The sequence below is a fragment of the Abramis brama genome, assembly GCF_963993115.1.
Source record: "Abramis brama genome assembly, chromosome: 16".
Classification (NCBI taxonomy): domain Eukaryota; kingdom Metazoa; phylum Chordata; class Actinopteri; order Cypriniformes; family Leuciscidae; genus Abramis; species Abramis brama.
This window is the reverse complement of record NC_139978.1, coordinates 23375326-23390394: the sequence shown is the minus strand read 5'-3', so window position 1 is coordinate 23390394 and position 15069 is coordinate 23375326. Positions and strand designations below refer to the sequence as shown.

General features: G+C 40.9%; 1 protein-coding gene across 11 annotated transcripts in view; it reads left to right on the top strand.

The window, feature by feature from the left end:
- The window catches only part of ampd2b (adenosine monophosphate deaminase 2b), a 28126-nt gene extending 13361 nt beyond the window's left edge, over positions 1-14765 (top strand). For 10 of the 11 annotated variants that reach the window (XM_084086879.1, XM_084086878.1, XM_084086884.1 and 7 more), the window contains exons 3-18: positions 35-165; positions 922-990; positions 1076-1184; positions 1557-1746; positions 2515-2641; positions 2780-2869; positions 3230-3359; positions 3487-3681; positions 5026-5157; positions 5270-5433; positions 6198-6324; positions 10786-10949; positions 11136-11256; positions 11538-11711; positions 11816-11926; positions 13758-14765. In XM_084086879.1, coding sequence (XP_083943005.1) covers positions 35-165; positions 922-990; positions 1076-1184; positions 1557-1746; positions 2515-2641; positions 2780-2869; positions 3230-3359; positions 3487-3681; positions 5026-5157; positions 5270-5433; positions 6198-6324; positions 10786-10949; positions 11136-11256; positions 11538-11711; positions 11816-11926; positions 13758-13970 — 2247 coding nt within the window. In that variant the 3' untranslated portion in view covers positions 13971-14765. The remainder of the gene's footprint in view (positions 1-34; positions 166-921; positions 991-1075; positions 1185-1556; positions 1747-2514; positions 2642-2779; positions 2870-3229; positions 3360-3486; positions 3682-5025; positions 5158-5269; positions 5434-6197; positions 6325-10785; positions 10950-11135; positions 11257-11537; positions 11712-11815; positions 11927-13757) is intronic. The other variant, XR_014603001.1, reaches the window with a different exon arrangement.
- The last annotated feature ends 304 nt before the right edge of the window (positions 14766-15069 follow it).

Genomic DNA, 15069 nt, shown 5'->3' with positions numbered 1-15069 from the left:
GTTATGTAAATGTGTGCTTAATGTGTGCGTTTAGGAGCTGTTCTCCCGCAGCCTGGCTGAGAGTGAGATGCGGAGCGCTCCATATGAGTTCCCTGAGGAGAGCCCCATTGAGCAGCTTGAGGAGAGGCGGCACAGACTGGAGCGGCAAATCAGCCAGGATATCAAGTACTACATCCCATCATTCATCATCAAACTTAACCATTAATAAATAGCATCTGTAGTTCTCATCAAACATTTTTCTTAAAGGGATACTCCACTTTTTTTAGAAATAGGCTCATTTTACAACTCCCCCAGAGTTAAACAGTTGAGTTTTACCGTTTTCGAATCCATTCAGCTGATCTCCGGGTCTGGCGGTACCACTTTTAGCATAGCTTAGCATAGATCATTGAATCAGACAGGACCATTAGCATCTCTCTCAAAAAAATGAATGAAAATGAATGAGGCAGGAATGAGAGTATAGTTCCTAGCCATATCAGCCTAGAAAATCGCAACTTTTAATTTTCCGTCGGTCTTAGTACACGATGTAACTAAAGAAGAGTCAAGTTTTAAATAGGAAAAATATCGAAACTCTTTGGTCATTTTTTTGAGAGAGATGCTAATGGCCCTTTCCAATTCAATGATCTATGCTAAGCTATGCTAAAAGTGGTACCGCCAGACCCGGAGATCGGCTGAATGGATTCGAAAACGGTAAGACTCAACTGTTTAACTCTGGGGGAGTTGTAAAATGAGCCTATTTCCAAAAAAAGTGGAGTATCCCTTTAATGTAAAAACAATAAGAAATCCTTAACATTGAACTTATCTGTGTTTGTAACTTAAAATAACACCATTTCCTTAGACGAATATTAGTCCAACATTCACTGCTCTGTATGCACATGTGACCTTTGACCCAAAGTCAGTTCATTAAAAGTCTTTTCTCTTGAGGTTTGAGCCTGATATCCTACTGCGAGCCAAACAGGACTTCATGAAAACAGACAGTGCAGCAGATCTGGAGTGAGTGCCTTTTAAGATGTTATGTGATTATTCATACGAGACCCAGTGTTTGTTAGCTAATACCAGCATCTCCTCTCTTTCTCAGGTATATGAAAGAACAGAGCCAGGCGCCCAAAGAGCTCTATCCCGAGAGAGAGCTCGTCCCTGAGAGAGAGTATCAGAGGGTCGCGATCTCTGGAGAGGAGAAATGTGGGGTAGGAACAGCTCCTGTTTTTAATTTTTCTGTTTTGTTTGTTTTACAAAAACAAGGTGTTGTTGACAGAACTGAAGTGGACACTGCAGACATTATATAAATTCCTGAGGGAGAACCAAGTTTCACACATTCACACACACACACAAACCCCAGAGGGAAACATGAGCTGACAGCAACACTGCTGAGGGGTTTTCACACTGATGGAGAAATATTAGTTAAAACAGGGAAAAACAGACTATTAATAACAATAAAGATAAAACATTTATCTTTTTATATTTTTTTAGATTGAAAAATCTGTACCTCTGATGGATGAATTGATAGATGGATAGATGATTTCTATGCAGACTGCTTAAGTGAGTCTTCTTTTTCCCAGGTTCCTTTCACTGATCTGCTGGATGCTGCTAAATGTGTGGTCAAAGCTCTCTTCATAAGAGAGAAGTATATCTCTCTGTCCATGCAGAGCTTCTGCAGGACCACAGAACGTTACTTGCAGGAGGAGCTGGGTGACCGACCCCTGGACCTCAAAACCTATGAGGAGATGCCTGAGTCCTCTGTATCTGCAAGTGGGTTGAACCAGAGCTTTCTGAAGGAAATATTCAGAGGGTTGTGGATTTATGTTCAGGAGGAATCAGAATTTTATAGCCAAATTGGTTTTATGAAAAAAAAACAACTATGTATTCAGAAAAGACACACTGGATTGATCTGCATTTGGGAGAGTAGAAGGTTTTAACGTTTTCATGGAATCGTCTTCAGTTACTACAGAAAGAACTGAAAGCAGGTGCTCTGGTTGCAGATGCAGCATGTTTATGAACCACACATGATCAGTTAAACCACAGCACAAATGTATTTCTACTCATTAAAGCAGTAGTTCACACAAAAATGAAAATATTCATCATTACCGCCACAATGACAAAAAGCACAATAAAAGTCATTCATACGCACGACTCGAGTGTTATATTCTGAAGCCATAAAATGGAACAGAATGAAATTATATTTTTATATAGAGGATCAGAGGAACAGAGTGAAATTATGTTTTTATGCAAAATGTTGAGATTATGCTTTTTGACATTTTGACAGCCTCAGTCTTCATTCACTTTCATTATATTGAGAGAAGTGGCCAGTATGTTCTTCAAAAATTCGCTTTTGTGTTCCATGGTTTATACGACATGACGGCGAGTAAATGATGACAGAATTTAGATTTTGGGGCAAATTATTTTTTAAACTGTTTCCTTGACTTTAGTTCCAATATGTTTCATAGTTAAAAGAGTTTAAGAGTTCTGTATGATCAGTATGTAGTTACAAACTGATTAGTACATCATCTTACCTCACAGGTGCAACAGTCCACCCACCTGTGTCAGAAACCCACCCCTATGAGGGGTTTGACCCTGCCAACATGCCCCCTGGGTTGGGCTACACCTGCAAGATGGTTGATGGTGTTGTTCATGTATACACCCATAAGTAAGAAGACAGAGTTGCAAGTCCCTAGAATTGAGTTGGCCTAATTGTTGAATTTTCTTTATATATATATATATATATATATATATATATATATATATTTCTCTTTTCTTTTTAAAATGATTTTGTAATGTCTATCAGTTCCTCAGAGCTGGATCTGCCATACCCAGACCTGCAGGAATACATAGCGGATATGAACATGATGATGGCGCTCATCATTAACGGGCCAGTGTAAGTTATACTGCACACCATGAGGTTTAGTCCATTCTGATGCAGCAGATCCAGAAGAAGATGATCATATCACTGATTGAAACGGCTTATTCTGTAAATGTGAGCTGGTCCCTGAGTGAGCTGCTTTGCTTGATTAAAAATCATTATGCACTGACCTCAGTTTGAACCTGTGGATGAAATGTAAAAATAAACCCATCCTGAAAGCGATAAGTCCAGTAATTAATTTGTAATGTGAATAATGTGACAAAGGTGAAGAAGTGGCAAAGAGTGGTTAAATGTGTTCCCCAAAATAGCCAGAACTGGTCTGATCTGTTTTAGGTTTAACATATGGATTTCTAATTGTATATTTTGTCCCAACAGGAAATCTTTCTGCTATCGCCGACTGCAGTACCTCAGCTCCAAGTTCCAGATGCACATTCTCTTAAACGAGATGAAGGAGTTGGCGGCACAGAAGAAGGTCCCTCACCGTGATTTCTACAACATCAGGAAGGTCTGCTGTCCATTTGTGTGAACAACCACTAAATAAAGTATTTTGAGCTAAACTGTAGTGTCACAGGAAAAACCTGATTATTTGACCTAGTAATGTAATTCTAGCTATTGACATTTCATTTCTTCAGGTGGACACACACATCCATGCCTCATCCTGTATGAATCAGAAGCACCTGCTGCGCTTCATTAAAAGAGCCATAAAGAAATACCCAGGTGAAATCGTCCATGTAGAACAAGGCAGAGGACAGACCCTAACTGAGGTGTTTGAGAGCATGAACCTGACGGCCTTTGACCTCAGCGTAGACACTCTGGATATGCACGCGGTAAGAAGTGTTGTTACACACATGACATAAGTGGTTGGAAAAAAGAGATAAAGTCGGCACACCACTTCTCCAAAAACTAGACATTTATTGACAGATTCTTAAAAAGGTAATGTTTCGAGCACACAGGCCTTTTCTGGTTAAGCAAAGCTTTGCTAGTGATGTGCGTTTTGTTTTTGTGTTTGGAAAAATACTTTACCATCACTAGCAATTACACATAGTAATACTAATTAATTATAATAATAATAATAATAACAACAACATATACTGTACACTACTGTTAAAAAAAATTGGGGTCAGTAAGATTTAAATGTTTTTGAAAGAAGTCTCTTCTGCTCACCAAGGCTGCATTTATTTATCAAAACTACAGTAAAAAAATAAATAATAATATTGTGAAATATTATTTTAATATAAAATAACTGTTTCTGTTGAAATATATTTTAAAATATAATTAATTCCTGTGATGGTACAGCTGAATTTTCAGTGTCAGATGATCCTTGAGAAATAATTTTAATATGCTGATTTGGTGCTCAAGAAACATTTCTTAATATTGAAAATATATAAAATATTCTTAATGTTGAAAACAGTTGTGCTGCTTAACATTTTTGTGGAAACCATTGTAAAAACAAATATTTGAGAAAAAGAAAGTTCTAAAGAGCAGCATTTATTTAAAATAGAAATCTTTTTTAGAATATAAATGTCTTTACTGTCACTTTTGATCCAATTAATATGTCCTTATTGAAAAAAAGTATTAATTTATTTAAAACAAATTACTGACCACAAACTTTTGAAGGGTAAAATTGGATATGTTATATCTTATTGATATATAAAAAAATATAAAGTGACTATTAACAAAAATATACTGTAAACATAAAAGGACGGAAAACTGAAATAAAATATATAAAAGAAAAAGAAAAAAGAAAAGTGTTTCACCAAAAAAGAGAAAGAAAAGTGTTTCACACAGTATACGCCAAGGCAAATATCAATTGGGTGTTCCAAACTTCTTGGGTTTGTGTGGGATCTAGGTCACTCTCACTAAAAATATGTTGCACAGACTTGCAGTCGCACAAGCTTAGTGGACTTACACTTAGGTGAGAACTGAATAAGCTGATGAATGAACTGTTGTTCTCCACTGAATGCAAACTGTGACACTACATTATTGTTCCATGTGTATAAAAATCTTTAATTTAATAAAAGAGATTCTTGTCTAAATTTTTTGTGGGAGTAAGTAGGCTACACTGGGGAAAATGTTTTATTTTTTTTTATAAATTGATTAAATGTAAATATAAATAATAAAAAAGAAAATTTGCTATTTTAAATATTAAAAAAATTCTGTCTTTCCCACAGGACCGTAACACATTCCACCGCTTTGATAAATTCAATTCCAAATACAACCCCATTGGAGAGTCCATCCTCCGAGAAATCTTTATTAAGACTGACAACCATATTGAGGGGAAATACTTCGGGCACATAATCAAGGTATCACTGTTCCTTATAATCTTTGAAATTTGCAAAACAAGCATGTTGATGAATTCGGTTTCATATGGTTAAGTGCGCCCCCTGCTGACAGTTGTATGTTGGTGCGTTTCAGGAGGTTATGGCAGACCTGGAGGAGAGCAAATACCAGAATGTGGAGCTGCGTCTCTCCATCTACGGCCGCTCACGAGATGAGTGGGATAAACTGGCTCAGTGGGCCGTCCAGCACAAGGTTTATTCTGATAATGTGCGCTGGCTGGTGCAGGTGCCACGACTATTGTGAGTACTGAGCGTTAGGAAAATCAGTGTAAAGTGGACATCTACTGTAGGCCTAATTCTTTTATAAAAATTAAAAATATATGTATACATACACTACTGTTTAAAAGTTTTGGATCGGTAAGATTTTAAAAATGTTTTTAAGGCTGCATTTATTTAATCAGAAACACAGTAAAACAGTAATATTAATACAATTTAACATAACTGTTTTATATTTTAGAATGTAATTTATTCTTAAGATGGTAAAGCTGAATTTTCATTACTTTAGTCTTCAGTTGTCACATGATCCTTCAGAAATCATTCTAAAATGCTGATTCGCTGCTCAAAAAATATTTCTTATTATTTTTACTGTCAAAAACAGTTTTAACAGTTTAATACATTTTTGTGGAAACTGTGATACATTTTTTCAGAATTCTTTGGATGAATAAAAAGTTCGAAAGATCAGTATTTATTTAAAATAGAAATCCTTTATAACAATGGAAAAGTCTTTAATTCCACTTTAGATCAATTTAAAGTGTCCTAGCTGAAGAAAAAAAAATCTTAAAAAAATAAAATTAATAATAATAATAAAATAGTAAAGATTTACTGATCCCAAACTTCTGAACGGTAGTGTATATTATTACTAAATTGAAAAGCACTTAAAATTAAACGCCTAATTAAGTAGACTTTTTTCCAAAATGAATACCAATATTTTTGCTGATGAAATATACATTTCAGACTAAATTAAAAGCATAACTAAGATAACAGGTGGTTTATTTCCTCTGCAGTGATGTGTACCACACCAAGAAGCAGCTCTCTAACTTCCAGGAGATGCTAGAGAACATTTTTATGCCTCTGTTTGAAGCCACTGTCAATCCCAGCAGTCTCCCACAGCTGCATCTCTTCCTGCAACATGTGAGCGAATCTTTTGTCATGTGATAAAGCTAAAGATTCCCCTTCAGGGAACTACCGCTGTGTGGAAACGCGGTGGGAACGCCTCCAGCGTAGTGCGTCTGAAGCATGAATGAAATCAGTCAATGGCGAGACGGAACGTAGTAAGCGGGTGACGTCACCGACCAGGAAACTATAAAGCACCCCTGAAAACACAAGCGAAACAGCTTCTGTTACTTCAGCAGCGTTCTGTGTGTGTTTGATCAGTCCATATCGTGTTTGTCTGTTCTCTAGTTGTGACTAGGCAGGAGTTTTCACTATATATATATCTCTATATATATATTAAAAAACCAAAATGAGCCAAGAACAAGTGACGAGCGAGCAGCAATATAGGAAGTGTGTTCCCCCCTGTACTCGATACATCACAGGGAGGGATTCACATCAACTATGTGTTGCTTGTTTAGGAGTGCAGCATGCCCAGTCATCTCTCGAGGGGGCTGATTGCGAGCATTGCGAGCGTCTTCCATTACGGACGCTGCGCTCCCGGAGATCGCTCTTTGAGGAGGGCGGTTCGTTGCGCGCTCCCCGCGGCTCGGGTCCCGCTTCTGTCAAGGCAGAGCGGCGGCGTCAGTTGTGGGGTTCGCAAATGGATCTCACCGACGGGAGTGAGACGGGCTCCGCCCTATCTCACCCTTCACCGGCGAGATCCAGCGCCTCTATCCCTGGTGCAGAAGCATGCGCTGCGGTTACTTCTGACCAGGGTGAGGCGCAAGAGCTTCGACTATCCAGTTCTGAGGAGCTGGATGTTGAAAGTGTTGGGACTGAGGAGATTGAAGACTCGTCATTTCATTCTCCAGCTGAAGAGGAGCTGTTTGATGTTTTATCTCATGCTGTTGAAAAGCTCAGCATTGAGTGGCCATTAGATAGGCAGGAGTCTCGTCAGAAAAGTAAATTAGATGAGAGATTTCTGCCATCTCGCGCTCAGCCTTCTCGCCAGTGTTTGCCGTTCTTCCCAGACCTTCACACTGAGGTGTCGAAGTCCTGGGTTTGACAGGCTTCATCTAGAGTGTACACTAACCAGTCTAATGCATACGCTAATTTTATGGGATCGAAATCATCTGGTTATGTGTCGATGCGACCTCTCAAAACATTCCAGAGGCCAGCCTCGAGAGGCTGGTACCCTTAGTAGATTTTCTAGTGGAGTGGAAAAATCTTCCCAATGTGTCTCAGTGGGTCCTGCATACAATCGAAAGAGGTTACGCTATACAGTTCAGGTCTCGTCCGCCTCGGTTCAGAGGGGTCCTTCCCACTGTGGTGGGCCCCGAGCAGGCTCTGGTGATGGAACAGGAGGTTACGACTCTTCTGCAAAAAGGAGTTATAGAACGGGTTCCTCCTCCCAGCAGGGAGTCAGGTTATTACAGCCGGTACTTCATAGTTCCAAAGAAAGACGGGGGGTTGCGTCCAATTTTAGATCTGCGTCTTTTAAATCGCACTGTAGGGAAGCTCAAGTTCAAGATGCTCACTCTCAAACAGATCGTGTCACAAATCAGGTCCGAGGACTGGTTTGTCACGATAGATCTGAAGGACGCCTACTTTCATGTGCCTATTCTTCCTCAACATCGGAAGTTCCTGAGGTTCGCTTTCGGGGGGTGAAGCGTACCAGTATCGGGTTCTTCCGTTCGGCCTAGCACTCTCACCCCGAACGTTCACGAAATGTATGGATGCGGCTCTATCTCCTCTGCGTTTACAGGGCATCCGCATTCTGAATTATATAGACGATTGGTTGATCTTAGCTCAATCGCAGTCTCAGGCGGTTCGGCATCGAGATGTCGTTCTCGCTCACATCAAGAAATTGGGGTTGAGGCTCAACGCCAAGAAGAGTGTGCTTTCTCCAGTACAGAGATCCACCTTTCTCGGTGTGGTGTGGGATTCGACGACGATGCAGGCACAACTTTCCCCTGCTCGTATTGCTTCGATTCTCGCTGCAGTAAATCAGATCAAGCTAGGCCAGCTACTCACTGTGAAACAGTTCCAGAGACTGTTAGGTCTCATGGCAGCAGCGTCCAACGTTATTCCTTTTGACCTACTGCACATGAGACCGCTTCAGTGGTGGCTCAGAACCAAGGGATTCTCCCCGAGGGGAAATCCGCTCCGCACGATCATGAGTTTGCGACAGTGTCTTCGCGCCCTGGTTATGTGGAAAGATCCTCGGTTCTTGTCCCAAGGTCCCGTGCTGGGAGCTCCTTGTCGTCGCGTAATGCTAACGACGGATGCCTCCCTCACGGGCTGGGGGGCGATCATGAGTGGTCGCCCAGCTCAGGGTCTGTGGCAGGACCATCATCTCTCGTGGCACATAAACTGTCTAGAAATGTTGGCGGTGTTTCGGGCTCTGAAACATTTCCTCCCAGACCTGAGGGGCCACCATGTGCTTGTCCGCTCAGACAACACATCAGTGGTCTCCTACATAAACCATCAGGGGGGTCTGCGGTCGCACCCATTATTCAAGCTAGCTCGTCAGATCCTTCTATGGTCCCAGGGGAAACTTCTGTCTTTGAGAGCGATTTATCTCCCGGGGTATCTGAATCGGGGGGCAGACATCCTGTCGAGGCAGGGGCCGAGGCCCGGGGAATGGAGACTTCACCCCGATGTGGTGGAGCTCCTTTGGGAACATTTCGGTCGTGCTGAGGTAGACCTATTCGCTTCCCGAGAGACATCACACTGTCCTCTGTGGTTCTCTCTCAGCCATCCAGCCCCGCTGGGGTTGGACGCTATGGTACAGGCGTGGCCGAGGTCACGTCTGTATGCATTTCCCCCGATCGCTTTGCTCCCAGGAGTTCTGGAAAGGGTGCGCCGGGACGGAGTCAGCCTACTCCTGATAGCCCCGTTCTGGCCGGCCCGAGTATGGTTTTCGGACCTTGTGTCCCTCCTCGATGGCTCTCCCCTGGAGATTCCGATCAGGAGGGACCTACTATCTCAGGTGAGTGGGTCGATCCTTCACCCCCGCCTAGAGCTATGGAGACTGTGGGCTTGGCCTCTGAGGGGGCTCAGCTAATAGAATCGGGTCTCTCGACTGAGGTCGTTGAGACCATTCTCCAATCCAGAGCTTCTGCTACAAGGAAGTTATATGCCGCGAGGTGGAAACTTTTTACCTCTTGGTGTGGAGAGCGCCAACAGGACCCAGTTAACTGCCCGGTTGGTACAGTGCTGGAGTTCCTGCAGGATCGTCTCTCCACGGGGTTATCCCACTCCACACTGAAGGTGTACGTGGCGGCCCTGGCTGCTTACCACGCCCCTTTGAGTGGAGTTTCTCTTGGGAGACACCCACTTATATCTCGCTTCCTTCGTGGCACTTTGAGGCTGAGGCCAGCAGTACGCACGAGGGTGCCATCATGGGACTTGGCCATCGTCTTAGAGGGTCTCTCCCTAGCTCCTTTCGAGCCCCTTGAAAAGGTTTCTGAGAAGTTCCTTACTCTCAAAACTATTTTTCTGCTTTCTATTTCGTCTCTCAAAAGGATTGGAGACATTCAAGCACTCTCGGTTGCTCCCTCGTGCCTGGAATTCTCACCTGGCATGGCTAAGGCTTTCCTCTATCCTAGGCCTGGTTATGTTCCAAAGGTTCCAACTACTGTAGTTAGACCTGTCATACTGCAGGCTTTTTGTCCTCCTCCGTTTCTGACATCGGACCAGGAGAAACTTAATTTGCTCTGCCCAGTGCGGGCTCTAGATGCTTATGTCCACAGAGCTGCCCTGTGGAGGAAGTCTGAACAGCTGTTCGTTTGTTTTGGGCCGCCCAACAAGGGGTGCCCTGCATCTAAGCAAAGGATGAGCAAGTGGGTGGTCGAGGCCATCTCACTTGCTTATGAGTCGGTCGGTCAGCCTTCACCTTTGGCTGTACGGGCTCACTCCACCCGGAGTATGGCTACTTCTAAAGCTCTCCTTTCAGGAGTTTCTCTTCAGGACGTTTGTGATGCGGCAGGCTGGTCCTCACCTCACACATTCGTCAGGTTTTATAGTCTTGATTTTAGCTCCACTCCAGGGGCGGCGCAAGTTCTTTCCTCAGTCCTTGATTACACACTACGGAGACTTGCTCGTATGGCGACGTGGGTATTACGTTCCCACCGCGTTTCCACGCAGCGGTAGTTCCCTGAAGGGAACGGACGCTGCGTGTCTTTGCCATACTATTTACAATAAACATTTGTTTTAGATTTTGCGCTCACTAACTTTTCCATAGTAGAGAAAGATGTGGCCTAGTAATCCAAAGTTTCAAACCCTTGGCTCATACATTTATTATTGTCCCTATAATAAGATTATTGTTAGATGCTTCAGATAAGAAATTGTCTGCCGTTAAAGTTTAACTTTTAACAGTGGATAAATCACAAGTAACTCAAATGTCCAACTACCCTGTGTGACTTCAAATTAATACAACCAAGTGATCAACAAGTATGGTCACAGTTTTATTATATTGTGAGACTGAATGTTCTTCAGGTTGTCGGGTTTGATAGTGTGGATGATGAGTCCAAACCTGAGCATCACATCTTTAACCTGGACAGTCCAAAACCTGTGAACTGGACGGAGGAAGACAATCCTCCATACTCATATTACCTGTACTACATGTATGCAAATATGACTGTACTCAACCACCTGCGCAGGTAACTGATGCACCCAAGTACTTACCACAATACATTTAATGAATTAATGTAAAAATTTACTTTAGAGATTTATGGCACGCAAACCGCTAAATGAAAACCTTCTTGTCAAAACCATTGTGTAGGCTACTTAATATAAAAGCTTTTTAGCTCCACGACTGTTTAAATGTCACTCATCTCTCCCAACAGACAAAGGAACATGAATTCGTTTGTATTACGTCCGCACTGTGGAGAGGCAGGGCCTATTCACCACCTCGTGTCTGGATTTATGCTGTCAGAGAATATTTCCCATGGCCTACTTCTGAGAAAAGTAAAGACACTCTAGATACTTCTACTGAATCACAGTTGTACTTGGAAATCTGTTCTGCTCGGATATAAAGAATGTTCTTATTTTAAATATTCATGATTGTGTTCTTTGCATGTGTTAAAATCATATCGTTACATAACATAAATGTACAAGTTTTGACAGAACAAAATCGGTCACGTTATATATATATATATATATATATATATATTCCTGTGTTTAATATTCTTATCTTAAAACCCCTTGCAAACAGTCAAGAATTGATCAGTGTTTTGTATTTCCGTCAGGCTCCTGTACTGCAGTATCTGTATTACCTGGCTCAGATCGGCATTGCCATGTCCCCGCTCAGCAACAACAGCCTCTTCCTCAGTTACCATCGAAATCCTCTACCTGAGTACCTGTCCAGAGGCCTCATGGTGTCTTTGTCCACTGATGACCCTCTGCAGTTCCACTTCACAAAGGTTGCAAGCCACACCATACCATCAAATATGATTTTTTTCCCCATAGCTGTTATTTCTTGAGTCAGGTCTGTAATATGTTTGACCTAGTGTGTGTGGTTGTTCAGGAGCCGCTGATGGAGGAGTACAGCATCGCTGCTCAGGTGTGGAAGCTGAGCTCATGTGACATGTGTGAACTGGCCCGAAACAGTGTGCTCATGAGCGGATTTTCTCACCAGGTGATCACATCTCCACTTACACCTCTGTCAGCAGCAGCACAAGTCATTTTCAGTAAAATTTAGGTGTTAGTAGACAGTAAGGTTCAATTTGTTAACATGAGTTAATGCATTAGGCACCATGACTTAACAACAAAACACACTATATTAATCTAGATAATTACTACATACACAAAAGTACTCACTAATTATTATTTTATTTTTTTTAATATAAATTCATCTAAGCCCTGTCTGTGAAAACAGGCCTAAAATTATTAAGCCAGGATTAGGCCTTAGTTAAAGTAAGATTAGCTTTTTTAACTTTTAGCTTTTATAAACATGCATTAGAAAAAAACATTACTGGTATGCATCTTGAGACGAAACAATGGCACTTACTTATGTTAAGATATGTCAGTGCAAGTAACTTTCAGTTAAAACTACTCAAACATGCATTTAAGTCTGAGACTAGTCTTAAGCCCTGTCTGTGAAACCAGGGGTTAATCAGCAAGAATGCATTAGATTGAAAGTGACAAAGACATTTATAATGTTACAAAAGATTTATATTTCAAATGCTGTTCTTTTTAACTTTCTATTCATCAAAGAATCCTATAAAAAATGTATTATGGTTTCCACAAAAATATTAATTAGTACGACTTCAGCATTTGAGCACCAAATCAGCATTTTAGAATGATTTTCGAAGGATCATGTGATACTGAAGACTGAAGTAACGTTGGTGAAAATTCAGCTTTGCCATTACAGTAAGAAATTACATTTTAAAATATATCAAAAGATAAAACAGTTATTTTACATTTGGAATATTTCACAATATTACTGTACTGTATTTTTGATCAAATAAATGCAGCCTTTGTGAGCGTAAGAGCGTAATTTATTATTATTTTTTTAAATCTTACCAACCCCAAACATTTGAACGGTTTTGTATATTAAAAGATTTTTTTTTTATTACATTTTCATTTAATTGTATAACATTAGTTAATGTATTATGAACAAAGCATTATTTTAAAATAGCAATTTTTAAAAATCACATTTATGTAGATTAATAAATGTTGTAAAAATTGTTCATTGCTAGTTCATTGATACCTAACACATTAACTAATGTTAACAAATTCAAACCTTATATTGTAAGGTGTTACCTATTTTTCTAAACTTGTATACGGTGCAGTAGTTCTCAACTCAAAAAAATGAGTTGTGAAAACAATAATTTATTCCTTACCGAAATTCAACTTTAGGACTTCCAGCTTTTAAATAGGATAAATACTTGTCATACTTTTGTTGGCTGTGCGTCCAAACACAACAGTATTGTGACACTAGTCAAATTACAGTAGCTAGATGCCAATATGGGCAGATTGCATAACATGCCCTCATTCTCTGAAACCCTGACCAAATCCACAGTGTGTAAAGGAAAATATGGCCTGGATTACGTCAGAGTCCTGCACGGGTCCGATTTTGTAAATCCGCATCCGCGTGAAGAACATGGCTAACGTTACCACAAAACTTACAAATCGAACAGACGCGGCTACAACACTATATCTGCCACGCAATTTCGTCTAGCCTACATCTGACAATTTTGGGTTCAAACACGCAGTGCACACCACACATACTTAACAGTGTTAAATTACAGCTTCTCTTGCATTGAGGATATTTGTGGGCTGCCCACAGTATGTTCTGTGTGGAGAATCATTGGCTGCCATTCAATTTTGTAGTTTTGGTACAGTGTTTGGTCACCACTTGATGCTCACTGTGCATCCTGAAGCCAAACCACTGAAACAGACCGTTAAAATACAAGGAATAAGAGAGAAAAGCATCTGACTAATGCATCCAAATGTCCTGTGTCAAGGTGAAAAGCTGCTGGCTGGGGCCGCATTATCTGAAAGAGGGGCAGGAGGGCAACGACATCAGACGCACTAATGTTCCAGACATCCGTGTGGCGTACCGCTTCGAGACTCTGTGCGAGGAGCTGAATCTGATCACGCAGGCTGTGCGGTCAGAGGAGCTGGAGGTTGAAGAGCAGGGCTCCCTGTGCATGGCTGCAGGACCGGCCAGACGTTAGAGGCATCACACACTTTCAATTATTCAACAAGTGCAGAGTGCGAGTGAAAGGTGAATCGGGGAAATCTGGGACAGTCATACTGAGTCTGATTCCACGGGTGTTTAACTAAATCCCTTTTTTTTTTTTTTTTTTTTTTTTTGGGTATTTGCTAGAAATGTACTGTAGTTATTTTAGTTGTGGAACGCAGGTTTAAAGTCCTGATTGCAGCAAACAGAATTGCACAGGAAATGCCAACATTATGTTTGACAAAAGCACACGTTTTGCAGAATACCAACTGAAAACACACTTACAGTGTCGATGAAGGCTCCAGCAACCCACAGTCAACCTTCAGGAAACCCCAGAAGTCTACCCCTCTGTCACTGTGGACCTTACACTGTCCATAACCTTCAGTCCAGCATGAAGATCAGTGGTTTACATAGATAATGAACCGTCATTTGGTGTTGCTTGTACACTTGTTCTGAACACTAACAGCCATAAGCATTGAGTCTTTGGCTATTCTGTGTGAGCTCAAGTACCTACGCACATCTCTGTCATGAGCCATCATAATCATGTCATTTTTAAATGGATTATTTCCTCCTTTATATTCTTGGTTTTGACAGGTTCTGTTTTAATGTGTCTTTTATTGTGATATTATTTATTTTACAGTGGTTATCCTTTGAGTCATTTGGCCATTTTTATTTGTGTCTGTAATTGAATAATTATTAGCTATTTATTGTAAATCAGACATGATATAAAAGTGAAATGTATTTTTTTCTGCCTTCTCTATCTCACAATTAAAATATTATAATTATGGGAGTCTGTGGATTTAATATTGCATGTAAACTGTTAACTTTATTTTTCAATGCAGAAATAAGCTATTTGTGAATGTGCAACTTTGGATTAATTTGCCGCAACTCGAAGAATAACCATGTAAATGGATAAACGATGTGACAGTGTGTTTATAATTATGACAAATTCATTTGAGCAAATACCATAACTGACTGCTGAAGTCCGATTAATGAACCTGTCAGTCAGTGGCAACCCGTGTGGCCTGGAAAACCCAGACAGCTTGCCATTTCTATTTAAATCAAGTTGACCTGGCTTGAGTATCAAAGACACA